The 24,067-nt window shown below is 36.6% G+C and overlaps 4 protein-coding genes across 8 annotated transcripts; 2 read left to right on the top strand and 2 right to left on the bottom strand.

Moving 5' to 3' along the window:
* The first annotated feature begins 422 nt into the window (after window positions 1-422).
* On the top strand, window positions 423-3,789 carry LOC121262580 (serine/threonine protein phosphatase 2A 57 kDa regulatory subunit B' kappa isoform). Its single transcript, XM_041165109.1, has 2 exons — window positions 423-2,184; window positions 3,184-3,789. The coding sequence occupies exons 1-2, from the start codon at window positions 1,039-1,041 to the stop codon at window positions 3,538-3,540; spliced, it is 1,503 nt and encodes a 500-aa protein (XP_041021043.1). The 5' UTR covers window positions 423-1,038; the 3' UTR covers window positions 3,541-3,789.
* Window positions 3,790-4,972: 1,183 nt separating this feature from the next.
* On the bottom strand, window positions 4,973-16,082 carry LOC121262663 (cyclin-A2-2-like). 3 transcript variants are annotated; one of them, XM_041165245.1, is made up of 12 exons: window positions 15,839-16,082; window positions 9,843-10,199; window positions 8,553-8,844; window positions 8,072-8,202; window positions 7,532-7,624; window positions 7,167-7,300; window positions 6,616-6,691; window positions 6,383-6,459; window positions 6,268-6,301; window positions 6,024-6,173; window positions 5,793-5,927; window positions 4,973-5,455 (listed from the first exon to the last, which is right to left on the bottom strand). In XM_041165245.1, exons 2-12 carry the CDS (start codon window positions 10,167-10,169, stop codon window positions 5,387-5,389), a joined length of 1,518 nt encoding a protein of 505 aa, XP_041021179.1. In that variant the 5' UTR covers window positions 10,170-10,199; window positions 15,839-16,082; the 3' UTR covers window positions 4,973-5,386. The 3 variants fall into 3 exon arrangements, with proteins under 3 accessions (XP_041021179.1, XP_041021180.1, XP_041021181.1); XM_041165246.1 differs by lacking the exon at window positions 15,839-16,082 and adding an exon at window positions 11,547-11,781 and having other exon boundaries at window positions 9,843-10,207; XM_041165247.1 differs by lacking the exon at window positions 15,839-16,082 and adding an exon at window positions 11,547-11,781.
* A 154-nt stretch (window positions 16,083-16,236) lies between these two features.
* LOC121262665 (photosynthetic NDH subunit of subcomplex B 3, chloroplastic) lies at window positions 16,237-19,604 on the bottom strand. 2 transcript variants are annotated; one of them, XM_041165248.1, is made up of 6 exons: window positions 19,193-19,491; window positions 18,970-19,083; window positions 18,421-18,474; window positions 17,897-17,959; window positions 17,503-17,565; window positions 16,237-16,538 (listed from the first exon to the last, which is right to left on the bottom strand). In XM_041165248.1, the coding sequence occupies exons 1-6, from the start codon at window positions 19,475-19,477 to the stop codon at window positions 16,503-16,505; spliced, it is 615 nt and encodes a 204-aa protein (XP_041021182.1). In that variant the 5' UTR covers window positions 19,478-19,491; the 3' UTR covers window positions 16,237-16,502. The 2 variants fall into 2 exon arrangements, with proteins under 2 accessions (XP_041021182.1, XP_041021183.1); XM_041165249.1 differs by lacking the exon at window positions 18,421-18,474 and having other exon boundaries at window positions 19,193-19,604.
* Window positions 19,605-19,637: 33 nt separating this feature from the next.
* LOC121262662 (pentatricopeptide repeat-containing protein At5g11310, mitochondrial) lies at window positions 19,638-23,575 on the top strand. Of its 2 annotated transcripts, XR_005940153.1 has the most exons (3): window positions 19,638-20,373; window positions 20,594-22,736; window positions 23,289-23,575. XR_005940153.1 is itself a non-coding variant. In XM_041165244.1 (2 exons), the coding sequence occupies exons 1-2, from the start codon at window positions 19,785-19,787 to the stop codon at window positions 21,835-21,837; spliced, it is 1,833 nt and encodes a 610-aa protein (XP_041021178.1). In that variant the 5' UTR covers window positions 19,638-19,784; the 3' UTR covers window positions 21,838-22,799. The 2 variants fall into 2 exon arrangements, 1 of the variants encoding a protein (XP_041021178.1); XM_041165244.1 differs by lacking the exon at window positions 23,289-23,575 and having other exon boundaries at window positions 20,594-22,799.
* The last annotated feature ends 492 nt before the right edge of the window (window positions 23,576-24,067 follow it).

Genomic DNA, 24,067 nt, shown 5'->3' with positions numbered 1-24,067 from the left:
GGGTGTAGTCCGAAGATAGGTTCCAAAAAGGTCTAACGGCCCTTTTATTTATTTTTTATTTTTTCATTCTTATTTTTTGTATATTTAAGTAATATTTTTTACACAGTATCTTTACACATTAATTAATAATATTTATTTTTATAAAATTGGACCAAACTTTTTTCAAACATTAGTTTGGATTGAAAGCTTATTTCATTATTAAAATTTTTATAAATTTATATATAAAATATAATAAATAATTTAATTTTTTTAAATTTTAAAATAATAATAATACTAAAAAAATATTTTAATAATATTTTATTTAATTTTTAACTTTTATCCCAATTTATATCATACCAATTCACTCTCAAAACCTAATCTTAAAATGTTTTGATTAATATTTATTTTGCACAATTTTCTCGTACCAAAGAAGAAAAGCAAAACTAGAAACCAGGCATTATTTTGACGGAGACCAAACAACTATAAACTTCGACAGCTGAAGAAACCTTCATTCACCTTTACAATATCTTCTTCGTTGATCTCCACCACCCATATTTTCCGGCTCTCTTCTCTCTCTCTCTCTCTCTATTAATCTGTCTTTTTCTTTTTTAAATCTGTTTATCTCTCTAAATTTTGTAGATATTGGAAGAATAAGCTTCAGCTGTAACTTTACGATCAGAACCTGAAATTTTCTACTTTTGTTGTTCCTCTCAGGAAATCGGAATCTATATTTGCCCGATTCTGGTTCTTTCCAGGGATTCAGGGAATATCAAATCGACCCGCACGTTCAAGATCTGATATTTCCATCACTGCCTCCAATGCAATCTCAAAAATTTCCCTTTGCCCCAGACTTTTACGACGAGTGGATCTCATGATTGAGTATCTCACATTGCTTCATTTTCCCTCCAGATTTATGACTATGAAGATCTAGGGCTCTTTTCCGCTCACCTCGTTAGAATTACCTGTAACTTATCTCTATACCTAATTAGCCCTTGATGGGTGTTTGATCTGAAAGCCCAGTTCTTGGATTAATATTCTCACCACATTCCAGCCACCACCATGTTCAAGCAATTCCTCAGTAAACTCCCCCGGAACAAGTCGTCGTCGAAATCCGACTCGGCCGAGTCGCCCCGGACAAACTCGGCTCGTACCCCGCGATCCAACGGCGGGAATTCGTCCCCCTCCTCCGCCTCCGCAAGATCCAACAACGTGGCCAAACGCACGGCGGTCTTCCCGACCAGCGTGGTGGCTGGGATCGAGCCCCTGGTGCCGTTCACGGAAGTGCCCAACGCCGAGAAGATGAACCTCTTCGTGAGCAAGGTCAGCCTCTGCTGCGTCACCTTCGATTTCACCGACCCGTCGAAGAACTCGGTCGAGAAGGACGTGAAGAAACAGACCCTGATCGAACTCGTAGACTTCGTCGCGTCCGGGTCGACCCGGTTCACTGAGTCCGCCATCCTCGCGATGTGTAGAATGTGCGCCGCCAATCTCTTTAGGGTTTTCCCGCCTAACTACCGATCTAAGTCGAGCGGCGGCGAGAACGACGACGAAGAGCCGATGTTCGATCCGGCTTGGCCGCATTTGCATCTGGTTTACGATTTACTGCTTAGGTTCATCACCTCCTCGTGCCTCGACAGCAAGGTAGCGAAGAAGTACATTGACCATTCTTTTATATCGAGGTTGCTTGAGCTCTTCGATTCCGAGGATCCCAGAGAAAGAGAGTGTCTGAAAACAATTCTGCATAGGGTTTATGGGAAATTCATGGTTCATAGACCTTTTATTCGAAAGGCTATTAACAACATTTTCTATATGTTTGTGTCTGAGACCGAGAGACACAATGGAATTGCCGACTTGTTAGAGATTTTTGGGAGCATAATCAGTGGGTTTGCTTTGCCTTTGAAAGAGGAGCATAAGATATTCTTGTGGAGGGTTTTGGTTCCGCTGCACAAGCCAAAGTCTGTGGGGCTTTACTTTCAGCAATTGTCCTTCTGCATCACTCAGTTTATAGAGAAGGACCCTAAGTTGACGAGTACGGTGATAGGAGGGTTGTTGAGGTACTGGCCGGTGACGAATAGTCAGAAGGAGATGATGTTTTTGGGTGAGATAGAGGAGATTTTAGAAGCAATCAACATGGTGGAGTTCCAGAGACTCATGGTCCCGCTGTTCTGGCGGATTGGATGCTGCATTAACAGTTTCCACTTTCAGGTACTCTTTCCTTTCACAACGTTCATTTTTGTTGCCAAAGATGATATAGGAACATTTGCTTTATCTTCCTCACACGAATATGATATTTTGATGCGTTTTCATTGCTGTTATAGTCCTTTCGTTAGATGATGATTCGATGGATTATTAAACGGTTTCTAAATAATATGTGGTTGAAGTTTTTTGGGCTTGAAACTTATTATCTGAGCAACTAGGGGGTGGGTGTCTATCAATATTATCATCTCACTTAAGGCTCCAAAGTGCCGATATGAAAGTACATCCACCTCTGCATCCAATATCTCGTGTAAGTACACCTTCCCCAGATATAAGAGAAGTACCACGCCCTTGGTATACAAATCTGGATTGCCTCTGTTGGCATTAATTATGGGAGAAAACACGGAGTCATCTTCTGAATGTTATGGATCTAGAGTAGGAGCTTGGTTTACTTATTAAGAAAAAAAAAAAGAGTTGTGCTTTTTGTATAGGTATGCAAAGTTGCAAACTCGTGGGGATGTTTTGTTCGTTAGTATTGAAATAATGGTAAGATCCGTCACCTTGCCATGCATGGCTAGAGGTAGAGCCAAATATGGGGCAAGAGCTCTTCATGGGTATTAGGAATCCTATGGATTAACTCCATAAAGGTGTTATGAATCTTGCAATAGGCAAGACGTTTGCCTAGAGATACTGAAGGTCTCATTTAACTTTAGACATCGATTTTTGCTGTGTGCTCATAGCATACTGAAGATCTCACTTAACTCTTCATCGTTTTTTTCATCCTGCAATAATGATGCAGATTTTTGGCTGAGTACAATAACCACGAGATTCTAATTGGGTGCTGGGTTTCATTCTTTCTTCTGTTAGTTTATTTGATCAACTGTCGCCCCCAGCCCAAAAAATAAAAAATAAGGAACTTGTTTTTCTGAAATAGCTTTGTGATGCCTCGAGCATGTCATTTGACTGAGAAGTAAAGAAATTACAATTTTTCCCCCATTCTTTTTTCAGGTAGCTGAAAGAGCCCTTTTCTTATGGAACAACGATCACATTGTCAACTTGATTGCACATAACCGTATGGTGATTCTTCCCATAATATTCCCAGCCTTGGAGAGGAATGCCCAAACTCACTGGAACCAAGCAGTGCTCAACTTAAGTTTAAATGTTAGAAAGATTTTCATGGAGATGGACGAGGAACTTTTCATGTCCTGTCATGCTCACTTTAAGGAGGAAGAAGCAGAGCTAGGCTTGGTAGCCAAGAAGCGGAAGGAAGCGTGGGAGAGATTAGAGAATGCAGCCAGTCTTCAGCCAATTACCGGGAATACTGCTGTTCTGGTAGCTCCCTTAGCAACCTCAATTGCGTATTAAGTGCAGTTACCAGTCTATTGTCTCAAGGTTCTCCTTCTTTTAGGGTGGTGGGAAACCAGAAGAAATGGCACTTCAATAGCAATGTACTAAAACGGCCGATGTTTGGGGTGAAAATTTATTTTTGGATTGTCCTGTGACGGCCAGTTGTAACTTAGTTCCGATCCTGTATTTTCCATTACTGCTGTGTGGAAATGTTAGTTGCTCCCTTGAAAAATGGTAATGAGAAGGGCCATGCAGTTGATTATAAAATTATTTGTTCTAGCTAATGGGTGATTTTATTTTTGCCTTCCTGCATGCAGTAGGATTGTAAATGAACCAATCTGTTCGATAGTTCGATAGTCTGATTAGTACTCGCCCGATTAAACTCAAATCGAACTTAATTTGTAAAAAAAAAAAAAGTTCTACTGTGAAAGCAGATACCCGTTCGATTAGTAAATAACACATACTCGACTAAACTTGACTTAATTAAAGTTCGTTAAGGCCCGCTTATTTATGCCTGAGTCAACTCGATTAGACCTCGTTCATATATTCATACACTTATGTGTATATATATACAGGTAATGATAGACTTACAACCCTTTTACTATCACTGTACTACTTTTAGTATATATTTTTTTTTTAGGTATTTTTAAATATCTTTAATCATTAAGAAAAAATTTAAAAAATATACAATTTTATTAATAGTCACTTTTTTAATCATTAAATAAAAAAAAATTTTTTAAAAATTAAAAAAAAATAGTAGAAAAATAATAAAAGAGTGATAAGACTATCATTATTCCATCCTTAAACCAGGACTCTACTTCGTTCACTCGGGGAGTACTACATCTCTGAAGCATTTATCTCTCATTATATCAATTAATGATTGCCACAATCAAATCAATGCCGAATGTTAGATGCCGATGAAGAAGGAATTGTACGTTTGGTTAGTGGATGTCATTAATGCATATGACACCATTCAGTGATCTTTTAAAATCTTTCTTTACCATCGCAGGAGGTGGGAGAGCTGTAAAGTGAAGGGCCTGGAACTTTAGCTATAGGATCATGCTCTAATATGTTCTTTGCTTGCTTTCAGTGGAAAGATTGGAATCTGCGTACCCAGCATCCACAGAGAGCATTTTGCTCTCTTGAGCGAATACGAGGGCATGACGCAAGTTGCACATTGATGACTATAAAACGTCCAGGCATTCACCCACACCTGTATTCGATGAAATATCTATCCCTAAACAGAGGGGAGGCGGAATCAAGTTCTCTAGACTTGAGTTGTCTGTTAGGGTACAGGCACAAGCTCACATGCACGCTTCTTACGGATATACAAAACCTTCTTGACCATAATCGGATTGGAGATATAACATGTGGACTAAAAGGATCAAAAAGGAAAAAAATAGAATCGTACAAACAGCAATGAAAATATTACCCGTGAATACTTACTTTATGCAAAAAGGAACTACTTTTTTTTCTCTTTTTATTTTCATATGAAGGTTTTAGATACATTACTTCACAAGTAGGCTATATTTCCCGTTGCACATTAGCTACCAAGGAATCCTAGGTGCAATTGAAACTTCCCATGGGCTATAGGAGGCTTTAGATCATTATTCTGCCGAAAGGGGCATATAGGTTACTGCCTCAAATGTGTCATGCTCTGCAATTTCAGGTTGGTTACAAGGACAGATCTGGAAGCACCAGAACTGGATAAGATGCTACAACAAACGACATGGTAAAGAACAAAGACTGTAAATATTAGATTGAAAATAAGTTTAGTAACTTGAGATCTTGATCACCCTTGTAGTGTCAGAATGCAGGGAGTTGTTCCACCTTGTAAATTTTTCATTCATCCTTAAGAGATGAGTCAGCTATCATGATTTTCAAAGAGTGAAACAATCGGTTGAGGAGAGGTCAGAGTTGCCACACACTTGAACTGCCATGAGAGATGCAATTTCAATTTGATCAGAATACTTGAAAAGGAAATTCATGTTCAAACTTGAAATGCGCTTTTGAGGAATCTAAATAAATTAAGATTTTATTTTATTTTTATATATATAAGTAAACAAATTAAGAACTAATAGCTAAAAGCCAGGTAGCTTGCTGTAATTGGAGCTGTTCTGATCACGAGCAACAACCAAATTAAGAACTAGGTAAACCAATGTTCCTTTTTTGGTTGCTTGGTTTGAGCTGAAAGAGAGCCTACAATTACACTTCTGATATAATAAAAAGGAATAGCCTCTTTCATAAAGTCCTACATAACATATCATTACCTTCTGTTGTCTATACTTCTCGCGTATAGCATTTAGGGAGCAACCATTGGAGTTCAGTTGCAAATCTTCCAGTGCAAGAATCGTAGTTTTCAATTCTGATGCATTGTAACTGGTATAATGTTCTAAAGTCGGATTCTGCATCAAATGCACATCAATAACATTTTCAATCATTTTTCTTTACGGAGAGGAAGCAAAACTTAGAATGGAAGAAAACACTTCAAAATTGCAGACCCATGGGTGCTCTGACTGATCGAGTGTCCATCTGGCAAGGAACACGGCAGCTGCAGCTATGAGGGAAGGTAGAAACTTTAGGAAGTTATATTCGAGAAGTGTCAATTCTGCTAAATAATTTGCCAAGAACTCAAGTTCGACAGAAGGAAGCTGCACAAAAAAATTAAAAACAAAAGAAAATTTAATTTCCTTTTGTATTAAATTGGTTTTCTAATTGTAATAAGAATGCCATCATCCAGAATACCTTGTAAGAAGCTTGTGCTGCTTGAATGAATCTCCTGAAAGCAAAATATTTGAGGATCAGAAAGATTAGCTAACTCACAGTTAGATGGCATTTTCTGAAAAGGGCAGTGCATTACCTGAGAAATGTTTTGGTGGTAGGAACAGATAGCTGAAAGTGCAAGAAATTCAAAACTTGACTCTCCAATTTCAATACCTGCCATTTGACATTAACAATCAGGGGTCTAATACACCGCTATGTCTGACTGATTATTCAGTTTGAATGAGTATGAATAGAACACCAAATGGATCTCAATGACTAACCAGAAGTATGGATGCCACAAATATAAATGTCAAATAGCCAAGAGAATACCTCTCCTCTCATGTAGGTATTGTCTGTGATGACACAAAATTCCTCCACTCTTGGTGCACAGATTTCCTCATACTTCCTTCAAGCCACAGCAGAAAATGACAGATCTTAGAAAACCCTTAATGATAAGGAAAAAGCATTAACAGATGTGACATCTAATGTTACCAGCATTACGAAGTGCTCAGAAGATTGGCTTATGTCAACCTCAGCACATCAAATTTTGCATTAAGAACTATGCAATGACAATACTAGAGAAGGCATACAGTACACCCATGCACGCACACAAACACGGAGAGATGTCAGATGTGTTTCATATGCCAACAACATCACACATGGCTTGAATCACAAGTTGTTTTCAAACAGAAATTTAATGAAATTTATATTTTTATTCAAAAAAGTTCAACTTTCACTTTTATTGTTATTAGAGTCTTATGCAAACCATAGTTCTGAATTGGAACCCTTTCAATGAACGAGAAAAACTTCCTATCCAAATTCAAATGTAGAAGACTATTGCATCTTGTTCCACTGGAACCACCACAAAAAATAAAACTTACGAGGCAATTAGCATGCATGTAACACCAAGTAACTGGAGTTTTGTTTTCTCAATATAGTTTTTGGAGAGAAACCGATCAATGAGATTCACTGTGAGGTAAAGTGTATCCGGAACGAGCTTATATTCTTCAGAAACCTGGAAGAGGAAATATTAATTGATAAGACAAAAGGCAAACCCATTGAACATCTAAAAGAATGAGATGAATAATGAGGCCATGGTTCAAGATCTATCCACTGTGTAACTTACAAATCAAATATATGTATATACACCCACAGACACACACAAACAGAGCATAATGGATGCCAAATCTTGCAAATAGAGAAACTTCTAAGAATCTTTTACAGCAAGATCAATTTGGATTATTACCTCCACAAGCCAATCAATCAGAATCCCCCGCATGCTTGGAGAGATATCTTGCTGCAACTTTTCCATATAATCAGTTGCTGGTCTACACTCGAGCTGAGGAAGGAGATTTTTACAGTAAGTTAGCATAACATGTCACTCCCTAAAAGTAAACTTGTAATTTAGCAATCTTTTGATTTCCCATAACCATTGTTTAAATGAAATGTTGACTTCGGATTGAAAAAACTAATATAAATAATTATTTTGATAAAGTAAACAAACTAATAAATATATAATACTGGAAAGTGGAAACTTTGTGTTTCTCTATCAAATGAGAGTTTACTTGCAAGCCGACAATACAATTTTCCAGAATCTTAATGATTATGCAGTGCCATACTACAGTCAGCACTGAGGATACCTCTCAACAATGAAAAGGTGGCAACGTCAAATTTTCAAGGTGTTTATATAAGGATATGTTTAAATCGTTCAATAAGTGTGATATGCTCTTAAGAATGGACAATAGGAATAAAATGAATTCAAATTGATAGTAATTGCAGCACAAACCTCTGCAACACTGGTATTACTGTATATATCAGGAGCATACAAGCTGCAGAGTTGAGGATCCTTTAGATTTGAATCAATATCCACAATGTCTAGACCATTTGAGGTTCCTGATCTCTCCCAGACCATATCTTCTGCAGTATGTAATATAAACAGCCTCAGCCTTGGGTTATTATATTCAGTACATACTGCTATAAACTAGATATATCTAACAACTAGTATTATTTTTTACTGAATATAATTTAGGAGAACTACATTCATCTTCACCTTCAAAATTATTACTTATAAAAAAAAAAAAAAATTAACTGATGGTAATCATGACATTCCTTCACTGTCAAAACATCAACCAGATGAATAATGTATTTACAAGGAACCGTATTTTCACATTCCCTACAGAACTTAGTTAAGTCACCATCCAACTTGGTCCATTAAACACTATGTTCACATAATGTTGCATCCTGGGGAGATGCAACAAAAAACAAACCTTTCTTTTGATCACTTTGGAGTCCGGCAGGTTTTGTGGAAGCCTGTACCAGAGGCATCTGATCTGCTAAACCATATTCCCTTATATTATAACTCATGCTTTTCTCTGCAGGCTCTTGCTCTTCTAAATTTACTGGTAATGAGATTTCATGTGATTCCACCATCCTTATTTTTGACAATTCTTCAGCTAATTTTGTTTTTGCATCCTCTTCCACAGGTGAAATCTCTGGAGTGACACCTGCAACCACCCCAGTGTTCTTCTTTGCACGACCTCTTCTATCCTGCTCACTAGCCTGTCAACCATAAATATCAATAATATTAAGTTCAGATGATTGAGCAATGATTGCTATTTTCCAACGAGTTAAGGTCTATGAGATAACTTATTGCCATAAAAACGTCTCTAAATTTTTACATGCAGGCAGTCCTAAAAATCACAACCAAGGGACGAGTTAGAAATATCTACACACTACTTCATAAGAATTAAACATATTTGGGGCAGCCTGCTATATATTTTTACACGCAGGCAATTGTGAAAACCAAGGGATGAGTTAAATATCTGCACACTGCTTCGCAAGAATTAATTGTACTTGGGGCTGACCACAATCCTATATATAGTCTAGATTGCCTGATATAAGCCCAATATGAGACTTAGAACACAACCACAACAGCACAACTCATTTTACACAATCTGATCTTGGTATCACATTCTATACCACTCAAATCCCTACAATGCCCACGAGTCACATTATTTTACCATGTTGACATTGATATCATTTATCATGAATCAGTGAAGTGCTCCCATATTTGAACGATACCTTATTTATGACATAGAACTTCACCAAGGCAAGACCCTTGGAACCCACCTTTAAGAATAAACCCCAACTACTTGACTTTACCTGCTAAAACTGTGTATTACGTAATTCAAGTGAACCCCAGGGCAAAACAGACTTGGGATGCCCGAGTGGGCCAAGTCTATTGGTCATTCCAAACCCGCCCTTTTACCATTGGAGTGCACCCTGACGAGTCATATCTGCACAATATCTCAGAGCGATTACTCGCAATTGAGATCCTTGTAATTGTGTAGCCCATGTTAACCTAATATATGCTTCATGTAGGACTTAGTACATACCCACACAACCCTTCTACTGTTCCGCACAATCCAATTCATGATGCTATAATCACTTTTATCGAATTCGAAGTTATAAGATAGAATAAGAAGAAAAACATATCGCATAACATAAAATCTGCTTTATGCTTATTAATTACAAACTAGATGATGGTCAATCCTTACTTGAGTTTTTGATGCATGGATGCAGTTCGCATCTGAATTTTCACATAACACATTCGTCACATCCCCAAGCACTGCCCTTCTTTTATGTTTTATGCCAGCAGAGGTAATCATAGCTTTGTTCTCATCCGCAGCTGCTCTTTTGAAATTTGAGGGAAGAACATGCTTCTGATCTTGCTTTAAGGAAGGTTTTGAGGGTGGGAATATCCCTCCTGATAGACCCAAGGCTTTAGCCCGTGCTCGTGTGATTCGGACATTAGATTCATCAACTTTGGCAGCAGTTATATTTTCTTTATTCATGTTTGCATGCATTGTAGAAGAGTATTGCATGAATTCAAACTGAAATCTTCTTCATTGAACCTGCAGTTCTAAGATCAATTCAATCCGAGATAATAGGAACAAGCAGCTGGTTGATAAGCTGGGAACAAAAACAATAAAAAATAAAAAGTAAAAATAAAATGAAATTTGTCCTTTCAACCCAAGCAGCATAACAATCCAGCCGTACCGAGTCTTTTAGTAATTTGAAAAACATAAACGAGAAAAACAAGAAGGGCTAAATCAGGGATGCACATCTTTCTTTGCCACTCATCATCAAGTTGGTAATGTTAAAACGTGGGCCATCATCTTCATAGCATAATGGTGAGAAGTCTATTCGATAGGCAGACGTTTCTATCAGCCAACTATGGGAGGCACTTGCCATTAATCCATTTCATCCTCCTTGCCAGAGGCAACAACCACTCCGGTTTTTTTTCCTTGCAGATGAGTGATGGATATAAAGACTACAGTAAATTCTTAAGATACGAAAACAAATCTTGTCCACGGAGGAACTCGTGCTAGAAACTGAAATGCAAGCAGCCTAACATCTAAAATTTAAGTTGCAATTCCAAAAATGAGGTTCAGAACGTAGCGTTGACTGGAAAACAAAACCGAATAGAAAAAAAATATTAAATAAAATTAAAAAATAAAGAAGCTAAAAACTAAACAAGTGACCTCTAACAAGAAGATAAAAAAGGTTGCCATAACGCATTTGGCTCTAGCTCTTCATTACTCTAATCCTCTGTTTCTCTGAGAAAAATAATTGATGTAAAATTCTCCTTTGACTAGAACCTGGCCTGAAAAAACGCCAAGTTGGTCGCAGAAGGCCCGACCGCGTAGATGGCATTCTACTTTTCCCTCGAGTTCAAAAAAATAGGGAGAAAATAAACAAATCCTTTTTTTCCTCTTCGAACGAGTTCTCGGGAACCAAACAGAGATTTTAGAACCCAACCAAAACCCTAACTTCTGAGAGACTTTTCCCTACTAATGCCCCGAAAGCCTAAAACCTTCTGTAATAACTTTGAAGGTGCCGAATGAACAAAACACCTGATTAAACTCTTTGACACGATTTTTTCCACTAGTTCCGCCGGGATGAGAAAATTAAGAAACACACAAGGAGACTAAGTACTTAAACAAACTCTCAAAGCCAAAAAAAAGAGGGACGAGAAAAATATATATATAGAGAGAGTTTTGGTCACCGATCTACGTAGCGAAACTGGATCGAGAAAGTTTCCACGGAATCCAAGGAACATCATCGACCCGAAAACGAAGACAATGTGCGATATGGAGCTCCAATATACGAGAATTACGAAGTTTTGACGGAAAAAAATAAAACAGAGAGAGAGAAGGATTAGAAACATGCGAAGGAGAGTGTGGAAGAGCTGAGCTTACTGTGTGATTGGGAGCTCCGAGACCTTCAATGGTGGCCTGGGAAAGCTCTAAGCCTGAAGAGTGTGTGGGGTTGGAGAGAGTGAGAGAGCGACTGGGAGAGGCTGCGTGGATATAAGCGGAGCTAGAGCGGGACGGATGTACAGTTTGAACTTCCAAATTCCAGAGGTCAAATTTGTGTTTATTTCCGCCACCCTTTTTGCTGCTTCCACGATGTCCTGTCTAGTGTCTCGATGTCTCCTCACTCTCCCTATTTTTATTTTTATTTTTTTTTATTTTTAAATCTTTTCAACGGTGCTGGAATTTATTTTTATGAGTTCGACCTAATTTTTGAATAATTAATTTTATCTTTTATACAGTATATATATATATATATATTTTGTTATATGTGTTTATATAAAACTTTATAAATAAGTGTACCAATTTTGATTGAGAGGGGCTCTGAATCTATTTCATCTTATTATTATAATTTTTATAAATTTATACACGAAATAAATAATTTAATTTTGTAAAATCTTAAAATAATAATAATATTTTATTCAACTTCTATCTTAACCCATTATTCAAGTTTAACCTAAAAGAAAATTGACAAATTCAAATGAGGAATAAAAAAACAGTGTCTTGAGTTTTAAAAAATGATAATTTATGACTCTTAAAAGTTGTTGAGGTCAAACATTTTAAGAAAAATAATATTTTTTTAAAATGTAATGCCAATAAATTTCAAGTTTTTCAAATTTTTAATTTTTTTATAAAAGGATACTCGCCGAAAGACTTTAAGGTGAAAAATGTTTCATCTCATTTTATCTCATCATTATAATTTTTTCAAATTTTCAATCAATATATAATAAATAATTCAATTTTTTCAAATCTAAAAACAATAATAATATTAAAAAATAATATTTTAACAATATTTTTTTTAACTTTCATATAAAATCATCTCATCTCATTTTTAAATTCAAATCAACCCTAAATAATATTATCAGACAAATCTCTCGAGAGTAATAAGAATTCCCTTATAAAATAATATTATAGTAATGATACTAAATTCATAGATGGTGATAAAGAACACGAGTTTCATCTTTATCATCACGATCGCGAAGATTCAAATTCATGACGACTCGTAAGGTGATTGGTGCAATGTGAAATCTAAAAATGGAATGTTAAATATTATATGTACAAAAATGTTAAAAGATTAATAAGCCAATCTGCATGGTCTCTTAAAATTACATAACAAAAAGGGTAAGAAAGAGGGAGAGAGAGATCTAGCGTTGATCATTTTTCATGCACCATGACAGTGCCTAGAGATGGCATAAAAGGAAAATAAAATCTAACTTGAAAAGAATCAAAACTAGCAATCTACCCTTCAACAAGTTTGTACACTGCAACTTTTAGGAGATGTCAATGTTTCTCGAGAACTGAACATAAAATAAATTTATAAATTGACATGTCTTTATAAAATTCATTAAATTTATTTTATAATAAAAATAAATTTATAATCTGACGTACCACATCAAATCACGTCAATTTATAAGTTTATTTTTATAGAATCTCTAATGTATTTTTCATATTTCCCTTCTTGTCTTGTTCCATTTTTTTCCAGCAAGGAAAGGATGAATCCAGGCTTTAGAGTAGGAATAATAGAAACTCAATTGGAAAGATAGAAAAATGGCTCTTTCATGCTTTTGACTTGCCTTACGGAAATGATAACCTTTTGCCATGTCAATGATTTTTCTTTTGAAATTGGCTGATCTGGGAAAGGACGCTGTGAGTAGGACCAGTTTTTTATTTTTTATTTTTATTTTTAAAAAAATTAATTAATCCAGTTGTCAAAGACCTACCCATCATAAATGGAATCACATTCAAAATTTTCGAAATTATTATTAATTTTAAAATAATAATCCATGCCCATGAGGGTCCCTCCAAAACGTCCTACAGATTGGGGCACAATGAAGATGGGGGACCAACACTCTGCATAAAAAATATTTTTTATTTTTTATTACAACCCATCTGCGAGTGAAGACAATTTTTGAAAAAATTATTAATTATTTTATTTTATAAAAGACTAGAGAATTTATTGTAGACAGTCACCATCAAATGCTATATACATTGGTGCTTTTGTGTGGCGACCATGAGAATCTGTTTGGAAAACTGGAAAAAAGGGGTTGAAAGAGAGAATTTGAAAGCTAGGAAGGCCCCCCCAACTGATGTAAAATAGTTAAAGGGTTAAAGCACTTAAAAGTAGTATTTAAATCGAATTTGAGAGGACGTTCATATTCATCTTAAGTATTAAAAGTCGTAATATAAAAGAAGATAAGAGATGGAGCTAAAGCAAAAATACCATATATCAACTTTACAGGAGCCATAGACATGGCAGACGCTCCTGTTGTCACATTCCACTGAATCCTTGGCATTTTTTTTTTTTAATATTTATTTCAAAGGGAGAAAAAAGAAGAACCTCTACATCTATAAAAATATATCATAAAATAAATTTACAAATTGATATAAATTCATATGATACGTTAGATCTATTTTATAATTTATTATATAACATCAAATTACGTCAGTTTATGAGTTTAATTTTGTGGGTTATAAAAAAAAATAATGATGGAAGATATTATAAAACATCTCATGCGCCACGGACTGTTATTAGCCAACATGCCCTTATATTTCTGCAGAATCCGTCTTGTTTTCAAAGCTGGAGCCTTGAATTAATCCGCTATACTGTACACATTTTTCTTTACACTTTACCAAATCCATGCTTTCTTAGGTTTAGTTTGTTTTTAGAAAACATCTCATCTCACCTCATCATTATTTAAATCTATATATAAAATAAAATAAACAATTCAATTTTTTCAAATCTCAAAATAAAAATAATATTAAAAAATATATTCTAACAATATTTTATTCAATTTTTTAACTTTAATCTCAACTCATCTCTAAAAACAAACGAACCCTTAATGTTATGAGGTGAAATGGCAGCAGAGTGGAGCGCTAGAAGGCTATAAAAGATGAAAAAGTCTATTATGCTGCCCCCAAAATGACCGCTCCATTGGATCGCTCAATATTTTTTATTTATTTTTACTTAATAATGAAAGAAATAATTTTAAGTGTATTGATGTATTTTTTTTTATTATTTTAAAAATATTAAAAAATATGAATAGAAAAAAAAATTATTTTGTAACTGTCAGTAACATTGAGCGGTACTACTCAATAAAAGATAGTTTAGAAGGACGAGTGAACAAGAACTTTCTCCCGTGCCCCCACAATCAATGCACAAAGAAAATGCTCTTAAGAGCTGAGGATGCAATATTGTAAAATCTTATGCATACCCTATAGTTTACCAATGCTCCAAAATGCGAAAATGATACACCTACAACTATTTTACATTACTTTATAACTCATTTTAAATAAAAAAACGAAAACAAGGGCCAAAAGCCACCAACTTTCCACGACTCTGAAACGAGAGAGGCTCCTTGAAAGACCTTTGGCCATAGGCAGCGAAACTCATGCACATGCACATTGTGTAGATTGAAATTCCAAAATCAATTCCAAAGAATTTAAAGGAATCTGTAATAGGGATAAAAGTCTTTGTAGCATGTGTTTGTTTGTTGTTTGGACAAGTTGTTTAGGGACCATGTGCTTTCTGCATGAATAGTTAGAGCTAGGGGCATCAAATTGATATCGTAACTAGTTGAGGAGCTCTTTATAATTGCAGGCTCTTGTCCTCTTTAGATGGGCTTAAAGGAGAAAAGTAAAGGCAGAAATGTATAGTCCCTTTTCGACTGTCTCCATTCATTTGCACCCGTGAATCCTTCAATTTTAGGAAGCTCGATCGGGTTATAATGTGTTTGTCATGGTCCCCCCCACCCCAACTTCCCATTTTCTTGGCAAACATCTCTTATGTTATTATAATATTTTTTTTCAAAAATTCAAATTTTTGAAAAACTCGAAATTCAAATAAAATAATATTTTCCAGACAGATAGTAAAATGAGTTGTAAAATAATAACTTTGTAAACACAAGATGTGTTAAAGTCTCGTTTGTTTTCATAGATAAGATGAGTTGATATTAAAGTTAAAAGTTGAATAAAATATTATTAGAATATATATTTTTAATATTACTTTTATTTTGAGATTTGAAAAAATTGAATTATTTATTTTATTTTGTGTGAAAGTTTGAAAAATTTGTAATGATAAGATGGGATGAATTAAGAGGAGTTGTAAAAACAAACGAGGCCTTACTTTCCTTTGAAAACAAGCTAGCCATTTATTTTGTTAGGGTAAAAGCCATACTTCCCTTTGAGGATGGATTGATGGAAGGCTGTCATGCCCCTTTCCTTTTGTGCCTTCAGCTGATTTGGAAGTTCGCTCTCATAGATGATACCTAATTTTCCCTTCCTTCTTTCCGCCGCTAGTCAAAGGCTGTAGTTAATGTTGTGCAAGTGTTTTATGAGTGTCAGCCTGCAATCTCATTCTCCCCATTTTGACAGGAAAAGCAGTGGAAAAGTAAAAGGAAACCCTTAAATTTAAGCATCCGGAAACTTTAAAGGGATCATATACTTTTCCGCTGCCCGATTTATTTTAATTAAAGGGGATGTCCAAATGGGAATGAGGGGTTGAGTTCCTCCGTGAATGGGCCTGGATTTCAGAAATTCATGGTATCTCCAGACTCTAGTTTCTATGAGAAATCAGAACTGGTGAAAAATCATTTATTCCCTTATTTATCATCTATTGGACAACAGATGGAATAGTGAAAAGCACAAAAAACTTCCTACTTTTAAGAAAAAGCAGCATACATAGATACTGGTTACATCTGCACAAATCTGCATGCCAAGCCAAGAATTTTAAATATTTTACCTACCAGTCTTGGGTGTTTTGCATATTTTTAACTTAATAATGCATCCGCTTCTGCAATAAATAATTGGCTTCATTCAAAAATAGCAGTGGGGCTCGGCTCTTAATTACTTCTTCCACTGGGGTATCCTCTGAACCACTACCTGCAAAGAACAATCACAAAAGAGAACCATTGAGTCTGTCAAATGCGCGCTCTAAGCTTGTATCTAGTATTACTTCACGCTCAGAGCTTGTCTATTTGAGACTTGTACAAATTATTTCTCAATTTATATATATCCAGACTAGAGTAACTTAAAAGTCGGAATACACGTAGCAGGTTAAGGTGAGGTTTGGATAGTGAGATGAGATGAGATGGTTTTAGATGAAAGTTAAATAAAATATTGTTAGAATATTATTTTTTAATATTATTATTGTTTTGAGATTTGAAAAAGTTGAATTGTTTATTATATTTTGTGTGAAAATTTGAAAAAATTGTAATGATGAGATAAGATGAGTTGAAGTGATTCTTGAATCCAAACCGGGGTATACACCAAGTATTGATCTTTCTGCCGGCAGTGAACCAAGAAATTACATAGAAATCACAGACCTCCATGTTAATCACCCATAAGTCAAAAGCACTAGTTCTTCTTTTTTCTTTCAATAGATAATGAAGCAAAACTACATGGTCTGGCTAAGGAAGAAAAGCTCCAAACATAAAAAAATATCCTTAAACATACTTGTCCAATCCTACTAGAAAACCAAAATCACAACTGTCTAGAGAATAAAAGTATAATGCCCCATGGGAGGCCCAAGCCACATTTGGGCCTATACTCCAAAAGAAATAGTCAATGATACAGTTAAGTTCCATTGGAACCATTATAAAGAGCAATAATTTCTCATTCTCAAACAATGTGGGATCCCATATGTACCACATACCCTTATCACTATGCATGGGGTATCAAAAAAAAAAGGAAAGAGTTGACATGATACCTCTTTTAAGGCAGTACCTACGGAAGTAAATAATCTCACTAAAACTTGTATACTTTGGGTATCATATATGTAACATTTTAACATACTTAAAGCATGGATATTAGAAACTAATGAAGAATAAATTGTTTCAAAGAGTACCTTGCCAGAATTTTCCTTATTTCCCACAATAGTTTGACAAGCAAGCCTCCAAGATTCAGGTTTCTGTACATAATAACCCAGGTTAGTTAAACTAGCCATCACTTTAAAAATTAATTACATGATGAACCAAAGAAAATCGAAACACAGCAACAGACTATTTATGTTAGCTATAATCAGTTCGAATGCCATCATTTTTTGTATAGAAGCAACAGGTTGTTTGAACTCTATATTTAGCACTCCTGCAACCTTTTACAAACCATCATTATCATTTAGTTTAGCACTTTACCAGCTATGGAATAAGCACGAAAGGTTGAGAACTTGAGAGTGTTAATAAGAAGCACTTTCAACTAAGCTCAAAGGCAATTGAGCAAGAGAGATAAGAGAGAGTGTTTGCCTTCTTCAGATACCGGAGCTCTGTATTTGTTCTTTCATTTAAAAGATCCTTTCCATCAATAATCTGCAAAGCAGAGGACAACGAAACTGCGTGAAATTAGAAAACATTACCATTTAAAAAGTGACTGTATCCAAAATATGTTCAACTGGTTTGCTTCTGTTTGACTCGTATATTCCTCATCCCCCCTATCAATACACACACGCACACTAAAACACTCCAGTACTACATTGGGAATATGAATAATACACATAAGAGTGATTAGGTAATAAAAAAATAATGGTTGCTTAGTCCCACATTGACTACCTAATATATAAAATTCAGCATTATAAATGATTATAGGGAAGCTTCAAATTGACCAGTCATTATGGAATTATAGCGCAGATGTGGACAGATTGTGTACAAACCTGGAAACATGTTACTTCCTAAGAACATAACTGTTCTTTGAACTTCGAAAGCGTCACAAAAGTTTCAACTTAAGAAATACATAAAAGATGTCATGTGCCGGATGAATGTCAGAATTATACCTCCACAATGCAAGTTCCACAGCTTCCACCACCACCACAATTCATCACTTTTCCCTAATCAAGTTTGTAATCATCATCTTTTACTTTTGGACCATTTAAAATAAAATTAAATATATATACAAGATCAGGAAACATATTAGTAGAAAAGACAGCTTCCTTAGGGTAGAACTACAATCATCCCCGACAATAATAATTGGAGAAGAAAAGTACACACCAATGTGTCTGGTGCGATTAAAATTATGATCATCCATGACAATCATGATTGGAGAAGAAAAGTATACAACAGGTTGTTAGTGCAAAAGACAGTGCCGGGCTGGTGGGCTTCACTTAGTTCTGCAAGTAGGACTGTTCATTCGGTCGGATTTTTTTATTTTTATTTTTCTGATACTGTTTAGTGCATAGCCGATTACAACTAAATCCGGTACTTCCAAGTAAGTTTTATGGAGGGATAGGTATTTCTTTTTCTTTTTCCGATATTGAGGCAGTGATTGTCAAAAATCGATAAATAGGGATAATTGAACGATGGCTGGTTACAAGAAAAACACTTACATACGTGGCGTAAAGTTCGATTTTGTTATCCAACATGATGTTCCTCAGCAGCTTCTCTCCACTGATAGCTTTGGCTTTCTCCACCGGATACGACCCGTCGTTCCCAGACTTCGGCTGCCAAAACCACAACCACAAATATGTTAAGCTTTACATTATCCATTCCCAAATTCTGTACTTTCAAAAGAAAAAAAAAAAAATGAAACATTTTGAATGTGTAATGCACCCCTATGAAATCGAGCTCGATTTCAGGCTTTCCGGGTGGAACCGACAATGATTCTTCTGGCGAATTTGCAGCTAACGGGACTGAGATGGATTTCTTTCGGCGGTGGACCTTGACGGTGTTCCCGTAATTTCCGTTGCCAAATGATAACTCCGGTGGCCGGAAAGACGAGGAAGTGAAACTCAGGGAAGCCATTATATAATATATATTAGCATTCGCTTTCTCGCTGTTGTCTTCTCGTTTCAAGGAGCAGCTGCCTAGTCGAAGATAGAGGTATCTAACTGACATGAATCTCTGATATATCGTTTGTCTCAGCAGTCTCGCTTTTTGTCTTGTACGATGGCAACGACGTCGTTTCACATTCCTCGAATCATATTGATTGTTCCGATCAATGTTGTGACGACATTAAAGACGTTCACTATGTCGAGCTCTCGTTTATGCAGCGATATTCTTCGTCACAATATGTTTTCATAAAATTTTGTCCATCCATCCCGCTTGTTTAGTTTTTCGTCACTAAAAGTCTGCCCAGATATGATTACTTATTAGTAGTTGTCGCGGGTTCGTAACTGTTCACGCACAGAGTAGCTCCGTCCTAATGCCGTCGCGCGGACCTAGCCGTTTTCTTTCTCTATATTTCATCCTTTTCAAACCAAACTCGAACCCTTACATCAAAACCGTTGGTCGCCGATTCTCCTCCGACCAACAGCGGCTATTCGTTCCCGGTAACCCCCTTATCAAGTGGCCTCCACTGCCCCATCCACCCTGCTCTCCAACAACACCAAACCCTATCCCTAGCACCGACCCCGACCCCGACTCTTCACTCAGTGACTTCTCCACCATTTCTGACCTTCTTACAGACCCTAGCATCTCTCCCGGTATATCCCTCGAGGCTGCATTAGACCGTACAGGGATTGAACCGAACCCGAGTCTGGTACAGGCCGTACTCGATCGTTTTGATCATTCCCCCAGATTACTGCACACACTCTTTGTTTGGGCGAAGAAGCAGCCTGGGTTTAGATCCTCTGAGACGCTTTTCAACTCAGTGATCAATGTGCTAGGGAAATCTAAGAAGTTCGATTCCGTGTGGTCGCTGGTCCTTGATCGGATTGGTGGAGATGAGAAACCGCCCGCTTTCGTTTCTGGGGACACTTTTGCGATTATGATCAGACGCTACGCTCGCGCAGGTATATACATAATACAATATGCTATTGGATTTGCAAGTAATTTGACTATGAAATTTGGCTTTGCTGATTTTTCAAACTGGAAATTCTGGAATTTTATTGTTATCTGAATGGGGACATCTGGATTTTCATTTTCAAGGCTTTTGTTGGTGATATTTGATATATGGACCTGAAACTATGACTGCTAGATTTGTGATCCTAATATTATGCTAAACTTCTGTAGGTATGACTCAACCTGCAATCCGGACGTTTGAATTTGCTCGTAATTTAGACCCAATTCAAGACTCGGATTCAGAGATGAGTTTGTTTGAGGTTTTGTTGGATTCCCTCTGCAAGGAAGGCCACGTGAAGGTAGCTTCAGAATATTTAGATCAGAAAAGGAAGTTGGATCCAAATTGGGTTCCGTCGGTACGTGTTTATAATATACTGTTGAATGGATGGTTTCGCTCGAGGAAGCTCAAACAGGCAGAGCGGCTTTGGGAGGAGATGAAAATGGATGATGTGAAACCAAGTGTTGTGACATATGGTACTCTTGTGGAAGGGTACTGTCGGATGCGTCGTGCTAAAATAGCGATTGAGTTGGTGCATGAGATGAGACGGGAGGGAATTGAGCCAAATGCTATTGTGTATAATCCTATAATTGATGCACTGGGGGAAGCCGGGCAGTTTGTGGACGCAATGCGGATGTTGGAGCGGTTTTTGGTTTTAGAATCAGGGCCAACTATCTCGACATACAATTCTCTGGTGAAGGGTTTTTGTAAGGCAGGAGATCTTGTAGGGGCAAGTGAGATCCTTAAGATGATGATAGGTAGGGGCTTCATCCCGACTGCTACAACCTATAACTATTTCTTTAGGTATTTCTCTAAACATGGGATGATTCAGGAGGGTATGAACCTTTATACCAAAATGATCGAATCTGGTTATGCACCAGATCGGCTTACTTTCCATCTTTTGATGAAAATGTTGTGCGAGGAGGAGAGATTAGACTTGGCAGTTCAAGTTAGCAAGGAAATGAGAGCTAGGGGATGTGATATGGACTTAGCAACAAGCACTATGTTGGTTCATTTGCTTTGCAAAATGCATAGATTGGAGGAGGCCTTTGCAGAGTTTGAGGATATGATTCGAAGGGGTGTTATTCCTCAGTATCTTACTTTCCAGAGAATAAAAAATGAACTAAAGAAACAAGGAATGAATGAAATGGCACAGAGACTGTGGGACATGATGTCTTCTGTCCCTCATTCAATGAACTTGCCGAATACATATCGTGGGGATGGAGATGCATCACGTGCAAGGAGAACATCTATAATCCAGAAAGCCGAAGCAATGTCTGAGTTGCTAAAGACTTCTAAAGATCCCAGAGAGCTTGTTAAGTGGCGTGGTTCGTCCAAGAATGTTGAATTGAATGCAAACAAGTTGATAGAAGATATCAAGAAAAAGCTGACACGACATGAATCTCCAAGTACTTAAACCAAGAGCCAGCACAAGGAGTAAATGGCTCTTTAATTGCACATGCAATAGGATGAGCTTAGATATTGAATTGGGAAGACAAAAAGCTTAGATTTCAGCCTGTGCAGCAATCTGATGGATGACTAAAATCGAGCTGCTCAAATCAATACTGAACCCATCAGCACGTGCAGGCTTTATTTGTGGGGGATAAAGTTGAAGAAAAAGCGGGATCTGAGTTGGATGCCATGAAAGGTGAAAACAGGACGGTGCGTTGTATTGTGGATTATTAAATCAAGTTTTTGTAGGAATATAATATGCAAGATATTTTTGGATTTGAAATGGAGTTGGAGTGTTTTTTATGTTGCAATCACTTCCACCATTTCTTCTTTCACCAAAGATGGCTTGGGCATCGGTTAATCTGTTTTCTTGGTTGTTAAGAGTTCTGACCAGTCTCTGCTGAAAAGCTATCTGGTTTGTGTTCTTGTGGAAGCCAGCCTTATAAATATTGGGTCTCAAAAGTGCCAAGGCAAGTGTGTGATTCAGGAAGCGATGATGAAACTGTAATTTCCCTTGTAAATCAAGCAGACATTAGTTTTGATGGGACTCCCGGCCTATCAACAGTTGCTAAGAAGGGATTGAGGGTGCTCGATGAACCACTCCTATCTGCAACAAAATTGCTGTATAACTAGTGTTGCATTGTCTGGGATAGAAAACGTCAATACCAGACGGTCCAGACACGATGTTGGTTTGTGAGCTTATCTCTCAGGACGACCTGCAAGATGACCTTCGGATTAAATTGCTTCGGTAACATGTTTCTTGCTAGCCCTGGTCATACTAATGATTTCCCATATATCACATAGCGAAGCAAATTGTTAAGAGGATCGATTCTTTTGTGGAATCCTGCCTAGACTATATATATGGTTAGACCTCTTCTTCTTTGTATACTTTTTGTTGCCTTGAAATTGCCTGCTCTTTAGCCTTTCTTTTCGAATTCTTGGTAGTACTTGGATTTGCTTACTAGTCTTTTTTTTTTTTTTGGGGGGGGGTGGGGGATAAGGAAAGTTCAAAGGAAAGAACAAAGGATGTTGTTATTTCTTGTCTTGGGACCTCAGATTAACAAAATCAAGTCACATCCAAGAGGTTGACAAGACCAAAATTGTCTGAGTTTTGAAACGCGTAGTTGGGGGGGGATTGGACGGAAGGCACAAATGTCTTACCGTGAGAAAGCATCAGGAAACAGTTACCCTGTGGAGTCGAGGCTTAGGCAATACGTTATTATTATGCTTTTTGACTAATAAATAGTGGTGAGCAGCAATGTGTGTAGGCATACCAAATTGTCTTTAGAAATTGCAAGGCTTTTTCCTAGGTGATAATCTTTTTACCGGACCAATTCTAATCAACGTAAAGTTGACCTTTGCTTTGCGTATTGTTGATGACACTCTTTTCTTCTGTTCTGTTTTAAATCATTGGAGAAAACATGGCGTGCACGAGGGAGGGAATGGAATGGAATGTGATCCAATGAGAGATAAGAGTTGATGAAACTTGTATGGCCCACATCTGAGACAACCACAGCTGACTATTCTGATTTTACTCCTCGTTTTCAAGTCGTTAATGTATTCTGATTATACTTCACGGTTGGTTTTATCTCATGAATATTGTGGTATTGGAGATGAACGATGGATGCCACTTGAATGATGAATCCACGTGAATTGGACCAAATTTCCTTAAAACGTGGACAGTGTGATCGGGAGAAATATTGGGTTTATAACAAACATTAAAGTAAAACTCATAAATTAATGTCATTTTTTTTTATTATAAAATAAATTTAACTAACCATAATAAATCACGTGTTTGTTATTTCCCCATCACCCCCTTGTTATTAGTGGCCATTGCTTTCTGCACCACCGCCACATCGCACCACTCTAACAAGGAAGGAAATAGTATTTGACGACAACAAGAAGTTCCATTAGATTTTATTTTAGTAGACAATCATCATCTCTTTCAGAATAATTTATGAGTAAATTCAAAGAATAAACAAATTTTAATTTTAAATATAGTGGAGTTGAAGCTCAGACACGTGAGCACACAAACCCACGCCCCAACATTTAGGACCCGTTTGAACTTTGGACCGAATTGATTCGATATAATTTTTAGCTGTATCTAATATATAAATTTTTAATTTTTAATTTTTAAATTCATCTCAATTTAAAATTTTTTATAAGATTTATAACTTTTTTTCAACTTTTATATA

Source organism: Juglans microcarpa x Juglans regia, chromosome 4S, assembly GCF_004785595.1.
Source record: "Juglans microcarpa x Juglans regia isolate MS1-56 chromosome 4S, Jm3101_v1.0, whole genome shotgun sequence".
In the NCBI taxonomy this organism is placed as follows: domain Eukaryota; kingdom Viridiplantae; phylum Streptophyta; class Magnoliopsida; order Fagales; family Juglandaceae; genus Juglans; species Juglans microcarpa x Juglans regia.
The sequence above is the reverse complement of the archived record's forward strand: the minus strand, read 5'-3'. Positions and strand labels throughout refer to the sequence as shown.